The sequence below is a fragment of the Vicugna pacos genome, unplaced genomic scaffold, assembly GCF_048564905.1.
Source record: "Vicugna pacos unplaced genomic scaffold, VicPac4 scaffold_149, whole genome shotgun sequence".
NCBI classification, from domain to species: domain Eukaryota; kingdom Metazoa; phylum Chordata; class Mammalia; order Artiodactyla; family Camelidae; genus Vicugna; species Vicugna pacos.
The window spans coordinates 27860-46664 of record NW_027328829.1 but is presented as its reverse complement, the minus strand read 5'-3'; the positions used below and the strand labels follow the sequence as shown (position 1 = coordinate 46664).

General features: G+C 40.9%; 1 protein-coding gene across 1 annotated transcript in view; it reads left to right on the top strand.

Annotated features, from left to right (window-relative positions):
- LOC140695129 (trafficking protein particle complex subunit 9-like) overlaps positions 1-18805 on the top strand; it is a 48812-nt gene that overhangs the window by 12412 nt on the left and 17595 nt on the right. Inside the window, exons 4-5 of the mRNA XM_072958027.1 lie at positions 17097-17194; positions 17472-17592. Coding sequence (XP_072814128.1) covers positions 17097-17194; positions 17472-17592 — 219 coding nt within the window. The remainder of the gene's footprint in view (positions 1-17096; positions 17195-17471; positions 17593-18805) is intronic.

Genomic DNA, 18805 nt, shown 5'->3' with positions numbered 1-18805 from the left:
GACCTATGTACTGAGATGAGGCTGGGCGAGCAGGGTCTGGGGTGGGGCTAGAACTCTACCAGGGAGCCTCTGAACTGTTTGAAGTGGGGTTGATGTAATCAAATTTGTGCTTTGGGAAGGCTGTCGTGGCTTTGTGTGTGTGTGTAGCGGGGAAGAGGTGGAGGGTGCCACCAACTGGGGGATCATTTGAAGACCATTCACAGGCTGGGATATGGGCTTCGGGGCTACTTGGGGACGGCAGGGGCAGTGTGGATGCCGGCTTTTCTTATGGGGGACTTGTTAGCGGGGCTGCCCTAGAGGCACCTTGTGGCTGGAAGAAAACTGATGGAGGCTGCCAGGGGGACATTCCTCTTCTCTCTTTCCATGCCTAGTGTGATTATCTTAGCTCAGCCAACATTTGGAACAAAAGAGCTAATCTCCAGGGTTGCCCAGGCCTTTGTAGAGCTCCTTCGAGTGAGATCTGATAGGATTTAGGTTTGTGTTCAGATCTGGATGTTCACTTAGCTAGAAACGTCCTGTCATTTCGATTTCCATAGGGGTTTTTATTCCTGATAAAGATTGCTTTCTTGGTGAGAGGAAAATTATTACAGCTGTTGTCTTTTTCAAAAAAAATCATATGTTTTAAGAGCTTTAATATTCAAAAGAATAGGAATATATAAAATATTTAAGGAAGTCTTTGGTGTGGTTTCTTTGCTTTCTGAGCTAATGTGGACTTAGAGCCTTTGTATTACTTAATAGCACATCCTTGTCAGTATTTAAAGAGCTGTTAGTGAGCACCCCAGGCCCCACCTCTCAAAGAATCGTTAAAGTTTGCTCTGAAATAGTGAGGTCATAAACGTCTTGTTTTCAGAAATCAAAAGGTTTTAAATACGCACCATAGCTCCATTTATAAAATAATAATAAGTTCAAAATTAAGAAAATGGAGGATAATTGATTTTTTTTAAAGCCTAAACATAAACTTTCTTGTGCTAATTTTGCAACTGGAAATTTTGAAAAGAAAAATCCTACTGCAATATCATCTACGTGGTATATATATATGAGTTTCACGTTTGAAATGTAACTGCGCAGTGGTTTTCAAAGTCAGGAGCATTCCAGCTCAAATACTGGCAGTGGTGGCTGCTGGTTTTCAATGGAAGAGCCTAAATTTGCCTTCTTAGCTTTTTTTTTTTTGTACTGAGAAGGTTGAGTAGTGCTTTGCCAGCATGATTTTCGGGCAATTTGAGGGCAGCTGTCGTGTTCCAGCAGTGAGATATTTCCATGCATTTTATTTTCTGGACATCACCAGGGCACATGTGGGGTTTGTGCCTGCAGGCTGGAATGCTGCAGGACTCCCTAATCCATCACCATTATGTCCTGGTGCTGCTCCGGTCAGTGAATGATTTTCTGTGACTTGGAGGTAATGTGGTCTGATGGTGATGATCAGACGTGCAGTTAAATGCTATTAATTGAAATAAGAGTAACCTAGAAACATTGCTCTAACAATATAGGATGAGGGAGGAGGATTGGCTGAGCTGCTTGCAGTGGGATGTCTTCTCAGGTGACTCCCTCACCGTGATTCCTGCCAATATCCGCCCCAGCCCTGCACGGTAGTCCTGCCGAAGCAAGCAAGCACTTTGCTCAGAAACGCACTGAATTTCCTTGCGCCTCTGTTTGTTGGCTTTTTTTTGAAAACACATTTTGCCCTTTGCTTAAATGCCATCCATGCTAGTCACCCCTTACACTCATTCTTCTGGACCTCGTCCATACATAGCTGCTGAATGGATGAACAGAATGTAGTATCTCCATGTAGTGGAACATTATTCACACGTAAGAGTGAATAAAAAAGAAAAAAAAAAGAGGAAAATGAAAAATGCCACCTGTTTTGGGAAGTCCACCCTGACTGTTCAACCCACACTTTTCCCTTTGAAACACAATCACTTATGCTCCACTCTACTCTTTTTGATAGTACTTACCACCTTCTAATAATCTTTAACGTTTCCAAAAAAAATAAAAAATAAAGAGATGCTGATGCCACTTCAAAATATACAAGCCTTGCTAACAGCATGTTAATTGAAAGGAAGCAGACACAAACGGCCAGATATTGTTGATTTCAGTGATCTGAAAAGCCCAGAAAAGGCACATGCAGAGGCAGAGAGCAGGTGATGGTTGGAAGGGGCTGGGTGGAGGGGGATTACGGAGTGAATGCTAGTGATAGGGGGATTCTTTTGGGCTGATGAAGTGTTCTGGAAATAGAAGGTGTTGAGGGCTGCACAACTGTGATTGTGCAGAAGACTGCTGAGCGCTGTGTCTGGGAGTGCCTGTTGTTGGGGCATCTTTATTTTGTTCACATCCTGCAATGTGAAGGGCCATCTTCTGCTGTGGTCATTCTACTCCTGTGAGTGGTGAGGGTCAGGACTTTGTAGAGTCCTGTTTCTTTTCTCCCTCTGGCTGAGTGTAGGCAAAAAAATTTAAGCCTGAGAAAGTGCTCCATCTACAGAAATGTCTTTCAGTTTTGCCTGGTGTAAAAATCTTGAGAGCTTTTAACCGTTGAGGCTAGTCTGTGGGGGTAAATAGCCTATGAAGCCTGGGTGAGCCCGGGAAGAGCCGCGCTTCCCTCCCAGACACGGGTGGGGATTTCACCCCCTTTCAGGCAGTGAAGGGCCCAGACCCGTGGGCAGACTTGACAATCGTGAATATTTACGTGTATCCGCTGCTTCATCTTGGATATTAATTTCAAGCTGAGTCAGTTTGTGACGGCAGCCTCATCCTACAGCAGGAATTTATAGTATCTGCTCTTTGAGGTGAAGACCTGACAGACTTGATTATTTAACAGTCTGCTTTGAATTGATATCTCAGATTCCTTTGTCAAAAGCAAAACAGCAGAAATACAGACGTCCTTTAATTCCAATGTGGCCTGGAACGGGTTTAGTGTCTGTGCCTCAGTGGCCTTATCTGCGGGTGCGGAAGATGATAACAGTGCTTCCCTCAGAGGAGCTGGTGAGGGGAGAGTGAGAAGCACAAATGGAGGACTTACACGAGATGCTCATAAATGACCGAATTTAGTGCTCTCCGCCTGGTGAGGCCTTAGGGGTAGAGATGTCAGAACAGAGCAGTCCTAGCCGGAGCTCGATACGTGATGGTAGCTGTTATGATCAGTATCACCACTGTGGGTTATCAGGTAGTTTTAAGACTTGGTAATATGATTTCATGAATAATGTTAAAAGACTAGACATCTCAGATCCAGTTTACATAGTCCTCAAGATTTCTTCTGAGAATTGGATGGTTTCTTCCCTATCTTAAATCTGAGATGAGTCTCTAAAAATTTCCGTATTCCTCCATCCTTTTGCTTTAATTCTCTATTTCTTAAAAAACAAAGTTTTTAGATGGAGTTACTGGGGACTGAATTGAGGGCCTCATGCATGCTAAGCACATACTCTCCCAAATGAGGTATAATCTCTTCCCTGATTTTTTTTTAAATTTACATCTTAATTTTCAGAGGTTAGAGGCCTCTAATTATTTTTCTGGAGACTTGTCCATGGACCTGTAAATCTACAATTAATGGACAAAATTTGGTTTATTAAAAAAAATTCTATAGAATATTCTACAGTCCACCCAAAAGGAAATACTCATGGACTTAAAATGTTTCTCCTTTAAGGTGATTTCTCCTGTTTGGTCGAGCTTAATTTGTTAACAGCCATCCTCATCATCATAATGACCAAACTCGCTGTGAGTGGACGCCTAACTGAGGCTAAAATGCTTTGCTCATATTTTACTTCATAGCAAGTGTTTGATTGTAGGTATCAGTGTCTCCTTTTTTGTAGCTGAGGGATTGAGAGATGGGTCAGCTTGCCCCAAATGACACGCAGCTGGCGGTGGTTAGCTCGATGCTGGAATCCAGGCTGCACAGGATGAATTCTCAATTGCTCCTCTAATCAGCTTCCCGTTGAGTGTTTTCCCGAACTCCTGTGAGCCCATAAATGACCGATTTTAGCTATCTCAGCCTGATGAGGTCTTCAAAGGAGAGACACCAGTGAGAATGAGAGGCAGAGTGGCATAAATTAAAATTGTACATTTTCACAAATGTTTTATTCTCAGGTAATGACTGTAAAGGAAATAGTTTTTTAATTTAGTGCTTTGTGAGAACTAAAAACAAAACATTTAAAATAACTATTGTGCAAGAGAGAAGTGGTCTTTGAAAGTCCAACTGTTGCTAATGATGTTACTTGTTTTTTCTAGTGGTGCTTATTTACTGAAAAATTTCCAAACACTGAATTTGTTTTATGTAGTCTTAGTATGAAAGAAAACTTTGTCAGTGAGTATTGTAAGTAAAATCCTTACTCTTTTCTTTCCTGATGATGAATATCTTAGTTGTTTACATGGCTTAAGTATATTTCGTCATTTGTGAAATTTGAGTAATATGGTTTACCTTGTCTGACTGTGAGAGCTGGACGCCTTTTATACAAAGCACCGTAGAGGTGCTTAATAAAAATGTGCTTTCACAGTGACTGATAGTTTAGAAGTATCAACTCTGAATACTAAAAAGGGTAGCTTATTTCTGATGCATATTCAATATGTGTATATATGATATACATTAATATGGCTTAAAGTAACTAGGATTGTTTTTTTTAAGTGCAGTATGAAGCTTTAATGAAATCTGTGTCATTCTAGTGAGACAGGGACTACTTAAATTGCCTTAAGCAGACGACCTTGAAGATTATTTACACAGAATGTAAGCTCAGAATTCATGTTGCCGTGTAACCATCCATCAGACATTTAATTTCTCGGGATCCTGACCAGAACCATTAAGTTTAGAAGAATCCACATTGATTATTATCAGGGAATAAGCTTCTCTCTTTTGTGACTAAAGAAAATTTTGATTTTTTTCTGCACTCTTTTCAGGTTTTAAAATTTCAAAATTTTGATTTGACATGTCACTTTTTTAATAGAGAGAATAAAGCTCATGCTGTTTTAATATGTAAATAAATGTTTTTGTATTTCAATACCCTTCTATGATTTCCTGGCTCTTTGAGAAGTATTTTGCAAGATACTTAGATTACCTACTGTTGGAAAAATACAGACGTGACTTTTATGAATATAGGCGTAGTACAGTTCTGTTGGTTTTTACTACAGTGCAAGACATGAGACCTAGGAGAGCTTTGCTGCTGATTGCCAGGAGGACAGATCTCAGGTCTCAGTCTCCCCTCGTGTAAAATGAAGTGGCTGGACTGGATTCTTTCCTCTTCTAAGATGAGCTTCCATGAGCCTATGTCTTTTGTTTATATTTAGGAGTATTAGCAATATCAGATTAAATACTGAATACCCCTCCATCCCCCCGAAGCAAAGTGCAGTATATGCTACATAAGCTTCTAGTTATCTGATTCTCGTTTCTCATCTTACAGTCAATTTTTGTGTTGCATGTTTCCCGGCAACCTGGAAGGTCTTTTTAGCCATAGGTGGCGCTGTTGCAACTTTTTACAGTCTTAATTTTTCTGTTTGTAAAATAAGGCTTAAACAATGTGATTTTATTTTGATTCCTTTGCTTAATGCTTCAGAATAGCACAACGTCCATTATGTCTTTCTACCTGGAAAATTTTTTCTGCTTGTATCATAGTTTTATTCTTTTATCTCGCTGTGAACATTTCAGACTTGCTGTGCAAACAATGGCAAAATCGGGCTTTTCTTCTAGTGTTAGAAACCAGTGAGCTGGGATATTATAAAACAGCTAGAAGCTGCCTCTGGAGCACCATAAAGCTGAAAGGTGTGTTGAGTTCCCTGAGTATTGACCCCGCCGCTGTGTGTTAATTGGTGGGAGTTGATTTGGTACATATATGATGGGGTGTAGTTTCTTGACTTGGGTTTGCCTGCACGTGCTGACACTGAACCATGTGATCCTGAGTCAGCTCGTTCTGAGTTTTCCCCTCGTCTGTGAGAAGGGGACACTCATATCTGCTTTGTAGAATTGTGAGAATTAGTAATTATGTAACATGTTTACCACAGTGGGTATGTCAAGAGAGCTCATAAACTTTAGCTGCTGTTTTGTGTGCAGCCATCATTTTATAGTCTTTGGTAATTACAAAGAAACAAGAAAATAAGAAAAGCTGATTTTATGATGAAAGATATTTGAGGACGTTCCATAATTCCTACACCCATAATTTAGCATCAGCAGAGTCAGAACTGTTACACAGTCGCCCTGGACCAACGTTAAGCCACAGAAATTTTTGTTACTTCATATATGTTGGGGCCTAAGGGGAACCAATACTTATACACATGTTGTCTCCAGCAGCCAACTGAGAGATGACACAAAAGAGTAGGCAGGCGATAAATGTCTTCTTTGTTACTGATGAAGCCACGTTCTCCATGAACTTCAGGGCTGTGGATAAATGAGTGTCATGATACTGTGTCCCAGAAGTAGAGACTCACCCTGTCCCAGGTATCTCTGGGCCACAGCAAGCCTTCCCTTGAGAGAATGAGCCCCATCATGCACAGGGCTGTTCTGCAATGGAGCTGAGCATCCAGGGTGCTTCCCTAGGGTAGTCAACACTGGAGGGAAAGGAAGGGTTTCACATGCCCTGCTTGTCTCCCCGGAATCACAACTCAATCTGTTAATGTGAGGAGGGCTAGCTGTGGGCCAGGGGTCAGGGCTGTGAAGGGAGTAGCACTCTGCATGGCCCAGAGGAGTGGGGAGGAGGTATCCCTTCCATCAGTTTAAACAGGTGGTGGGATGGAACAGAAGGGTTCATCCCATGAGTTTATAAAAGGAGAAATAAGAATTTCCTTTGGGTATTAGTCTAGCCAGGAAACACAGAAGATGATTAGGAAGGAGACTTGTAAACCACTGTAATATTAATTTGACATTTGTTGAGCACCCAAAATGTGCTACATTCTTTTCTGAGCGTTTTACAGAAATGAATCCTTCAATCTTCTCAACAAGCGAGTAAGGAAGGTTTGATTGTTATCCCAGTTTCACAGTGTGGAAATTGAGGCACACAGAGGGTAAGTTGACCAAGGTCACAGAACTAGTAAGTGGCAGAGCAAGTATTTTAACCCTGGCTGTATGGTATTGTGGCGCCCAGAATGGGCTTTGGGTGTTTAGATGTATCTGCATCCCTCGATTTCTGTACGTCTGTGCATCAATTAGCCCAGAAAGGACAGGGAAAGGAGAGTTACACAGGTGCTCACAGTCGTGTCTCGGCAACTGTCCACGAAGAGTGCACCGTGATTAGAATTAATTGTTTTCCAGGCAGCAGATCTGTTGGTATAACAGAAATTTAGTCCATTGAATTCATCTAGAAATCCTTCCTGCTCTGCTTCTGTCCACACTTGCCATGTGACTGCCTGCCCGTGTTTGGGCCGTGGAGGAGAACATATACTCATGGTTGAACTCTGATATTGCAGTCTGGTTCATAGTTTCACATCTTCTGTTACATTAATAAGTTAAATTTCTGGTTTTCTTGCATCAGTGTCTCATGAGTTTGGTTAATGTGAAACCAGTCCATGGGAGCCCAGGGGTTATGATGGTATAAATTTTTAGCACGTTGTGGCACTTCTAGCCATGCAGACATGACTGGGGGATGTACGCCTTTCTCACTGATTTCTCCCAACAGCAGGGTCCTCTCACGGATGTGAGGCTGGGAGCTCTCTGAGTAGCTCAGTCAGAGGCCAAGTCCACCAATCCGAAAATGATGAAGTACCTGGAAGTGGGTTTAATAGAAGAAAAGGGCTTCCAGGTAGTCCGATGGGCTGTTTGAGTCCGTTTGGTGAAAAGATGTCCACTGTCTGTGGTTTAGCTGCTTCTTTGCTATTGAAAAGTCTGGAGTAGATGAAGGGATTTTAAAAAGCAGAAAGGAGTGATTTCAGGTGGTACATCCACACCGGTGAGAAGTGATGGATGACCGCCTGTGTGAGGCACAGACAGAGTCTTACAAACTTCATAAAACAGCTTCAAATGCTCTGCCATCTGAGTGCGCTTCATATGGGGTCCAGTTCATCACTGGTCACGCTGTGAGGGCAAGTAACTGACGATGGCAGAAAGGACACGGAGGCATCAAAAAGGTCTCACTCATGTTCCCTGTTTAAAGAATGTGGCACAGTGTATTATATTTGAGCTGGTTTTTCACTGAACAGTTTTTAGTGTTTTCTGGGACTCCCCAGTGCCCCAAGGTTCCATGCAGCTGGGTGTCCCCTCATTGCAGCTCCGTCAGCGCTTGCCCTGGGCTGATGTGGTGTCACGGGAAGCAGGACGGTCAGCGTCCCCGGCTCCTCTGAGCTCCGTCTCCTCATCTGCAGAGCCTGGTTTCCCATCCGTGTCTACTTAGTAGGGTTGCTGAGAATCACACGTGATGGTTATCAGGTGTGATTTCTGGTTGTCTCTGCGATTGGCAAATAGCCAATAATTGATAGAAACTCTTGTTTTTTTTATTGTAATTGTGTCTCCTAGATTGCAGTGGTTTTTAGTCTGCATTTTTTTATAACTTTACTCATTTTTAAATATGCCCTTATTTTATTTATTTTTTTTTTGAGGTACTGGGGACTGAAGCCAGGACATTGTGCATGCTATGCAGGTGCTCTACAACTGAGTAATACCCACCCTCCTTTTCTGCACTTAAAAATAAATATTGCAATACACAAAATAGCTCTTAAACTCCATCATGGGACCTGGTCTCTGTATAGGCAAATGAACACGTATACTATTTCAATAAGAATAAATGCTGTTGAGACATAAGTTTCTGAATCTGTTAATGTGCTTAAAAACGATCATAGCTAGTGATAAACACGAGACTTAGATCCAGGACTTTTTAGGGTATGTTTTGCCATCATGGGAAATTACATTCTACCGAGAAGGCTAATTGGGTCTCTTTGATATTTGGATGGTTTAGCAGGTGATCAAGGCTTTCCAAAGCTGACAGTTTTGTATTTTAAACTAACTACAAAGTTATCTTCTAGAAGATGGAAATCCTAAGCTTGTGAATTTCCCAGTAATCCAGGGGGTATGTGTCTGTGTCTGTGTCTGTGTGAACGTTTGTGTGTGTGATTTCAGGAATGTAGAAATAAGTTCCATATAGACTTCTGATATCTTTCTCTTCCAGTTCAAGGTTTAAGCATATACTTACACAAATAAATTGATTTTCTTTTGTCATTTGGCATATTGGCGGGAATAAGAGGTTCTCATACTTGTTTCAGAAGGGTTGGGAAGCATGAGCTTAGAAAACGGGAGGAGAAAGAGGCAGGGAGACACTTCACACTTTGTGCAGTATATGAGAAACGGTAGCTTTTCTTTTCTCTTTTCTTCTAAAGCAAACTGGCTCTGAATTGTAACACACTATTACTCAGAATTGCTTTTCTAATCAGATACAAGTGCCTCAGATTTTTCAAGGCAACATGAATGATGAAATGTGTTTTAGCATTTATCTTTAAAAGTAGTTTTATTTCTCAAGTAAAAGACTATAGCCTGTTTCTTCCAGCGTCTCAAGAAATTCTCATTGATCTATGTACATGTTCTATGTGCTTCTTTTCTTTTCTTTTTTTTTAAGTGCTTGTTTCATTGTGGTGTGAATCAATGTTTAAAATTTCTGGATTTTGATCTTTAGAAAATGCTGATATATCAGAACTGTTAAAAACCTGATTGTTCTTTGGTCCTTGTTTGGTGGGGCACCCTATTGATTACTCTTGTCTGTTAAAGAGAGAAATTCTTCCTCTAGCCTGCAGATCATTAAGTGTATGGTTTGCAGTATGCCTTTAAATTTCATTGAATGCATTGAACATGATTGTCCAGTGAATTTTGAGTTGACTCATAGTAATGACTTTGCTTTGATTCTGTGGCTTTTGCTCCTCTCCACAAGAGCTTGAATTCTCTGTTGCATTTTGTATACGTGTTCTTCACAGTGGAAGAAATTTTGCATTTTTTACAGAGGTGGTTTTTCCTAACACCTCTGAATGCCTTCTGTAATTGATACAACAAAAATCTGTTATTTCAATGCTTAATTATTTCATAAACTAGTTTTTGGCTTAATCAGAAACAATGACAGAGTGATAATAAAAAATAGGAAAACTTTCCTTCCTTTGAAGAATAGAAATCAGGTGGTCAGGCTCACCCATGCTTTGGGCCTGACACACTTAATCTCATGTCATTGTGTATCATGATTCGGAGATGGAGTTGCTTCAGGTTTATTGATTTTTGTTTTAACATTTGTGTTGAATTCTTTCTCCAGGCTTATGTATCCTGTTGGGTTTGTTGAAACTGTAGAAGGGAAACAAAAGCTTTTTTTGGTTTCCGGAGGCCTGAGTTGCTGATGATAAGGGTTGAGGGTGGGCTGAGGAACAGAGTGACACTCCCTCTGCTCCCAGCTGAAATTGATGAACAATGAAATCAATTAAGTGTATCGGTATTTGACCAATAGAAGTTAGCGAGCCCAAACTGGCTAGTTATGCCCAAAGAAAGTACTGAATTCACCTGCAGAATTAGGTGCTTTACCAAGAAGAAGCAGCTTAGAGCAATCAGAAAAATCAGTCCTATGATGAGATATAAAGTAAATATAATATCTTTTATTTCTGAAACTTTTCTACGTTAAGTTGTGTAGAGCTAAAATTAAGTTTCAAGCACCAGGAGTTAACAGTGTGGGTGGTTCTGTATGATCATTATTCAGGAATGTGCCTAGACTCTGCTAGAGTGGCTGAAGCTGGCAGGAAAAGACCCAGAGCCAGGATTTGTCACCTTAGGGTGTCCTCCATAATGGTTCCATGTGGGAGCCCATGATTGGGTTAACAAATTGTAACAGACCCCAGCCGCCTGTCAAATTTAAGAAGAAAACGTATGCTTAGTAACTGCTTTGCAAGCAAGTGCCTGTGCATCCTCACTCCTGTCTCCTTGCCTTAAAAAGCAGAGATAATGCTTTGCTTGCGTAGATGATGTTTTAGAGAGCACTCTGCTCATCGCAAAGCAATGACCCAGGCCCACAGCTATAAAGGCTGGGCTTGTGTGCAGTTAGATACTCTATTATCCCCCAAGCAAGGACCTAGCTGGTCTGGTGGTCTGCTTTGTAATTCACATGTGTAAAGGATGTATCTTATTCCCCTCACCCCATGACTTACCTAAAGATACACTAAGCCTTTGTACTCATGGTGGATTCTACAATCTCTGTCTCATCCTTCTTTCCCCAAGTTCCTGCTTACTATCACACAACTGTTAATGACGTTTTCCTTTGATTATACACAATAAATATGGGATCATTTGAGAGGCTCGTGGAGTTGGGTCCCTACGCCCTCTCTCTTTCGTGACTTTTTCCACAGAGTCTTGAGTATTCATTCCCTGTACGTAAGACTTCTGCCAGCCAGAACCCACAGTTCCAGGTGAGAAGGATGCAGGCTTTATCTCTCCTACCTATAGGGAGAGAGAGTAGAAAATTGAGATCTGCTCTTCCGTGGTCCCTTCCTGCCCCAGGTCTGCTCCAGTTCACCTGCAGCCTTCTGGCCTCTGCTCACACTGCCTCTGTCCCAGGACTGACAGCAGCCTTTTCTTCCCTGGTAAACATTTCCTGTGCCTTTTAGAAGTTGGTCTCTTCTCTGCAATACAACCCTGGCAGATGTGATGGTGGTAAACGTGCTGGAGGGCAGTCACTTGGGGACTGCCAGGAGCCATGCTGATTCTCCTGAGTCTCTCATTCGGGGTTACAGAACTGTCGAGCAGCAGAGGAAGCCCTTTAACGTGAGGCCAGCTCAGCATTGCATCACTTTCATTTTATTTTTGAATTTTCAGTGGAGAAATTATTTGTAGCAAACTGTTCCAGATTTTTGGCTGCCTGCTTTCCTCACCACCATTTCCTTGTTGGCTCTGGTGCTTGTTGTAAGAACCAGGTTTCTTCTCTGGTTATTTCTAGCAGCTGGGCTTGCCGAATCCTTGATCTGCATTTGAAGCAGAATGCTTCTTCGTGATGTCAAGCTGATTTTCCTATTTCTGAATATTTCGTGTACACTCAGCAACTCTTTCAAGTGAAATGCTCTTGTCCAATTCTGTTAACCCATATTTGCCGATCTCCTGCTTTCATGCTGAGGGCAGTTTCTTCTTCCTGTAATAAAAGTTAGCAATTTGCATTTACTATTTGAAGGTTCTGGCCCTAGGTGCTTTTGTCCTTAACAGTTTTAATACAATTCACCCATTAAAATGTGCAGCGGTTTTTACTCAAAGCCCAGAATTGTGCATCGCAGTCAATCTTAGAATATTTTCATCCCCCAACAGGAAGCCCTGTATGCACAAGCAGTCATTCCCATCTTCCTCATCCTCCCCCAGCCCCAGGCAGCCATTGTTCTCTCTCTATGGATTTGCCTGTGCTGGACATTTCATGTAAAACAAGTTATTTCATGTAAATGGAACTGTCTATTGTGACTGACTTCTTTCACACTGAGTAACTTTTTCAATGTATTTCCAGGTTGTGGCCTGGGTCAGTACTCTATGCTTTGCTATTGCTGAATTATATTCTACTGTATATCTGGGCCCTACTGTTTACCCATTCATCAGGTGATAGTCGTTTGTGTTGTGTCTGCTTTTTGTTTGTGAAGAGTAATGGCGCCGTGAATACTCCTGTAGGAATTTTTATGTGGACATTTGTTTTCAGTTCTCTTACTTGTGTGACCAGAGAGCAGAAATGCTGGGTCATTCATAAACCAAATGTTCAACTCTCTGAGGACCTGCCAGGCTGTTTTCTAAAGTGGCCACCCTGTGTTACATCCTCAAAAGCAAGGGCTGCGCGCTCCGCTTCCTCTGTGTCTTCATTAGTGCTTGTTACACATTTTTTTTATTATAACCTATTGTAGTAAGTGTGAAGCGGTTTCTCCTAGTGGTTTTGACTTGATTTCTTTTACAGCTAATGATATTGAACATCGTTTGATTGTGCTTATTGGCCATTTGTATATTTTCTTTGAAAAATACATTTTCAGATACTTTATACACATTTTAATTGAGTTCTCTTTTTCTTGTTGAGTTGTAGGAGTTTTTTCTTTTATTTGAAGATACAAATACTTAATCAGATAAATAATTTGAAAAAATTTTCTCCTCTCTGATGTTTTTTCACCTTCTGGATGGTGTCCTTTGAAGCAAATTTTTAACATTTGATGAACTCCAATTTATCACTGTTTTCTTTGTTCCTTGAGCTTTTGGGGTAATATTTAAAATCTGAGGTATTTTATTTAAACTTTTATATAAAAAATAACTTAATTCTTAAGACTGTTCTAGGAGATGGGTGCTGTGGCTGTCCCCAGTCTATGGATAGGAGACTGAGGTGCAGAAAATTTCACTGAAATATCAGTGTCACAGCTACCCAGTGCTGTGGGATTTCAGACCCTCATGTTTGTCCCCAGCATTTGTGATCTTCACCACCATGCTCCACTACTGCCTGGAATCATTAATGAAAAAGTTTTCCTTTTTTGATTTCTTGATTGTTTGTTTTCTCATTGGGGAACTCACCTCTTCATTTTCCTTGCAGAGATCTGTGTAGGTTTATTTTAGATCTCATGTACTTATTTATTACACAGGCTCCAGCGATGATTGTGCCTAGTTGATCTAATCAATTCATACTCAAGTCTTTCCTGCTCATGACACTAAAAAGAGAGTCATGATTTACATAATGCTCAAAGAAGAATGTACTTGAGTGATTTTATTTTTCTAACCAATCAAACAAATCAAATAAAAACCCGGTGTTGGAACAGATTATAAGCCCTGCAGAATAGGGTCACTGTCTTCCTTGTGTTTCATTTGATTTGTCACAGTGTCTGGATAGTGCCTTGCTGTCCAGCAGTTTTGTGAGTATACGGTGCTCGTGAATCATTGTAAGGAAAGAATTTTGACAACAGACTGTGTTGTTCATTTCACAAGGGAAAAGATCATATAGAAATACTGCTCAGATTTATTTTAAAATTAAGCTTGGTGTCTTGAGAAGGGTTCAAGAAACCATACAAAAATCTTTTTCACTAATTTTAAATCTATCTTAGACACATTATGCATACATAGCAGAGTAACTTATCAACTAGTTTTGACAAGAGGAGTGTATTATTGATTATCTATTTTAGTTGAAATATTCTACCTGGGATAAAGTAATCAGTGCCCATAAATGAACAAATATGTTTGTATTTCTATGCAACATGGGGGCAGACTTCATATGTTTTTATATAATATATATGACTGTGTGTTTTAATCTGTCTGTCAGTGTTTTTATAGTTTTTCATCAATGTTGTAACTTTAGAATTCTTCTATGGAAATCACCCCCAATTCTAGTGCAGTTTGTACTGTGTATCCTGTCTTATGCATGGGATTCCACTGTCCCCTCACTGAGGAATTTCCTCTCCTATTGAGTTAGTAGCAGAGTTAAAGGAACTGTGATTTCTAGGCCTTTGCTCTCCATGTGTTTGCAGTTGGCTGTCAATCAAGATTTTGTCTTTCGTGAGTTTTCATTGTTCAATTAGAATTTTGGAAATAACAATTAATATGTTGCAACACTCTCCCTAGAAACTTGATGTGTTTGTGCTTTTCCGTTTCCAATTTACAAAAAATGTAAATGCACTCTTGTTTTTAAATAGTCCTTTTTCACTAGATATTTGTTTACTTCTTTATAGTCAAAATATTTTTTTCCCAATGAATGAATAGGTTTGCATGTTTTAAAAGATACCTTACTTTTTAAATTTCTTATTCTAACAGGTATATTCGTTGTACAGAATTTAGAAAATAAGGATAAACACAATTATAACTTAAAAATGGCCTCTAATCTCACCTGGAGATACAGTTGTAAGGTTTGAAATTGAGAATTACAAGTCCTCTCAAACTGTTCTTCTATTTCAAGTACGGTTTGGTTACTGAGATCCTCGAATTCCCATATGAATTGTAGCAGCAGATAGTCAGTTTCTGCAGAGGAACCCACTGGGATTGTGATCGAGTCCACGTTGAATATATGGATCGCTCTGGGGAGCACTGCCATCCCAAGAATGCTGTCATTTGATTCAGGAATGTGCGTGGTGTGTCTGTCCAGGTATTTAGGTATTCTTTAATTTTTTTCAGCATTGCATAGAGTTTACATTGGATTATTTTACTATATATTTTGCCTTTATACTGAGGACAAGTGTGCAAGGTACCGGGATCAGAAGTGTATTGGAGCTCCGCAGCTTGCTGCCACCATGGACGCTGTGCTCTTGCTTCGCCCACTGTACAATGTTGCACAAAATAGGACCTAAGTAACTCTCTCTTGAAAGAATGATTATATGATTGCTGGATGATGCTTGAGAGTCCTTGTGATGATGTCTTTTTCCCAGAATTTCCCCTCTTCTTTACTATGCCCTTTCCCTTCCTTTCCTCCAGCCTGTGTTTCAGCCTGCCTGTGGCATTGATTTTCCTTGTCTGTGGACTCTTCCTTTCACTAGTTCGTGATAATGTTACATGTGAGATGTGGAAACTTGCTAGATGTCAAGAAAGAGGAAATCCATTGCATTCTAGTTTTTTTAGAGTGTGCTATTGTATTATCGATTGAAATGAAATCAGGCTGACCCATTGAGCCATCCCCTGAGCTCTTTTTGCCTTCCTACAGGTGATACTGCTCTCGTTGCTGCATGTGCCCTTCCCCCAGACTTGGTTTTGGGGTTGAGTAAGTCACCGTCACTGGAGCCCTCTCTTTAAATGATGAAGAGAACATTTGCTCTTTCTCCCTGTTTGGGGACTTGGATGAGATGAGGCAACAGATAAAGAATGGAGCCCCACCTCATTCTGACCCCCGCTCTTTCCGTTCCTTTCTCCAGGGGAAGAGTACAATTCAAAAATATAAAGATTGTGAACTAATGAGATAGACAAGACAACCGATCATTTATTAAATACCCTTTCATGCCAGAAACAAATGTATTATACACACAAAAAGCACATAAAATACGGTAGTACTGTGGTTACAAACGTGGGTCCGAGTTCGAGTCCTGGTCTGGAGTGACAAGTCCTGTGAGATGGAGAATTGGTAGGTCGGCTTAGCCTCTCTTGGACTTGTTTTCTGTCCTGCAGAGATGGGGCTCGCTAGGCGTCCCTCCCCCGTAGAGGTGCTGAGGGGTGTAAAAGACACGTGTAGGCAGACCGAGCACAGCTGCTCTTTCCTCGTAAGTGCAGGATAGCATCGCTTTTGCGGTGATGGCTTTATGACTGCACCGTGTAGACTCTCAGTGCTCCAAAGGGATGCCTTGCAGATTGGAGATGGGATTCTCACTTCTGTATATACCCAAGGATTGTGTTATTGGGCCTTGCTAATTTGACTCTATTCTTTAGAAAGTACATAATGTAGATATATTTTTCAAACATGCATGATTTTTTCTTTTATTATTTATAGTTCTACCCTCTCATCTCTTGGTGTGACTTTTCATGGAATCCAGGAAACAGTCCTAAGCAACCTGCCTCTTCACACTTCTCCGTGGTGGTTTCCTTCCCTGACTAGAAGAGGGTTTTGCATAGGTAATTTTGATTGCTCCCCTTCTCTTGGAGACTCTCTGTTTTTCTGCCCATCTCTCACCTGTCCATCTGTCCATTTCTCTACCCACTCATTCTTCTGACTTGTTTCAATAAGCATTTCAGGCAGCTTACAGAAGAACAGGTACCAAATAAACAGGTGAGAAAATGGGGCCAAGTTCATACAGTGAGGCTAGGAGTTGAGCCTGTGTGAGAGTTGCCAGCGTGAGACACACGCCTCTGCCTTGTGACTTATAAGATAGACAACATCAATGTGCCTGAAGCTCCCAGCAGACACAGGGAAACAGGGTTTGTGGGAGATGCTCATTGGCTGTGAAATAAATAAGTGGCTTAGTAGAAGCCCAGCCTTTCCAAGTACTAGGGCTTAGGAGAATATTTTAGTGTCTTCCAAAATCAGATTATTGCATCTTTTCTTTTTCAGAGTTTTATGTATAGTTGGTTTACATTCTATACCTGGAAATTTCTCCAAAACTTCTGCCCACGTGAGTCCCATGACTCGGGAATGGGGTGGTTCTGCTCATTGACGGGTGTTGGCCAGAAACGGAAAATGACAGCCTCCAAGGAGCCTGGGATTTATCAGTTATGTTTTGTCAGTGCTGTAGATTTCAGAAAATGCTTTCACCTTTTCTTTCCATCTGAGGCAGCAGCGCGCTCTCTTACCAGCATCAGGAGCTCAGGGCCACGGGATGGTGGGGGCTGACTGCACTGCCGTCAAGACAGCTGAGCTAGTCACTGCAGGTGTGGTTCTTTTACATACTGCAGTTCATGCTCTTTACTAGAATGTTTCAACAGGGAGTTAATTAACTGAGTTAATTAACATTTTATAAATATGATGCTTTGTTGAAAAGACAGTCATAGGCAGAATATAAGTTGTGATCACTTTAAAAATGGTTTCATTACTGAAATTTCAGTAGGAAAGATCCAGTTTATCTTATTTCCGCCTCTCTTTAAAAGTAACAAAGAAACAAGACAGAAAAAGCAGAGGATGATTTCTGTTCTTCCTCTCGGCTTGCAGGTGCCCTCACCTCCAGTGGCATCCATCCAGACACCAGCACTGACACTGGCCGTGCTCAGAACTGCCTCAGCCCTGAAGACACATCTGACAAATGGAAGGGGGCCGCGCCCTGTTACAGCAGGTGCTCTCACTTTGTGGGTCCTTATGTAACTGCGCGGTGTTATTCAGGATCGCCCTTTCTACACTTTGTGACGCTGCTGCGGTGTCTCCTAGTTATTTGTTTCTGTAAGTACTCGTGTAATTTTCCAATGTGTGGTACTAGACATCTAAAAATGCATTTTTCAGATGAAAAATAGTGTGTATTTAATATAAATGTATGAAAAAAGGGTCAAATGGATCTATCCTGGTGCCAGTACTCAGAGATAATAATTAACACATTAACATCTATTTTCTGTTCTTTTCATCAGTGTGTATTACCTCTGTCATAAAAACCAGCGAGCAATGTGTGCCTGTATACTGTGTGGAGACCTCCATTTTCCATTCGGCTTATTACACATTTTTCTACAATATTCTATCTCCCCTGGCATGATTTTTAATGACTAGTATAGCATTCTGTCTTGTGGAGTCCTCGTCCATTTTACTTTGGACTTAAATAAACTTTTAAATTCCAAGTATACTTAACTGAAATTCTGAAAAGAGATCTGTTGTGGTACCGAAAGTCCCCTACATCCCTTCCCCTTTTTTCCTGAGAGTAAAAACTGCTGACAATGTGGAGTATATATTTCATGACCTTTATGCCTATGTCATATAAATAAACTCATACATACACGTATATGAGAAATCTATGTCTATGTGTGTGTATATATGCTTTATTGAAAAATAAGGCCATACTATATGTTTTCTGCAGCTCGGTTTATTCACTCAGGTATATATCACAGACGTCCTCTCTCTCCAGACTCACCCGGTCCTTTCAGATAGAGTAGAGGGTTTTCCTGATATGCAGGTTTGGTCTCTTGTGTAAGGACACCTTTCGTGGGAGCGTACTGTGGACAAGGCCTTGGACCACGCCGAAACACCGGAACTTTAGTGCCCACAGCTCACCGTGATTTACCGCATCATTGTCTTGATGGTGGACACTTAAGTTTTCTCCATTTTCCACTGTCAGAAAGGGTGTTTGACTGGCATACTTCTTATACAAACATTCCTGTGATCTTGTATGAGTATTATTTTCGTTAAGGTTTCTGGAAATTTAGTCCTTGGATGTGACAACTACATAAATCACAGGCTCCTTTCAAGTGAATCAAGAAATTCCTTCTCCTGTGGGGCATGAAAAGATGTAGAATAACTTATGTAACCAATTCTCTATCGCTGGATATGATTTCACTTCAGCTTTT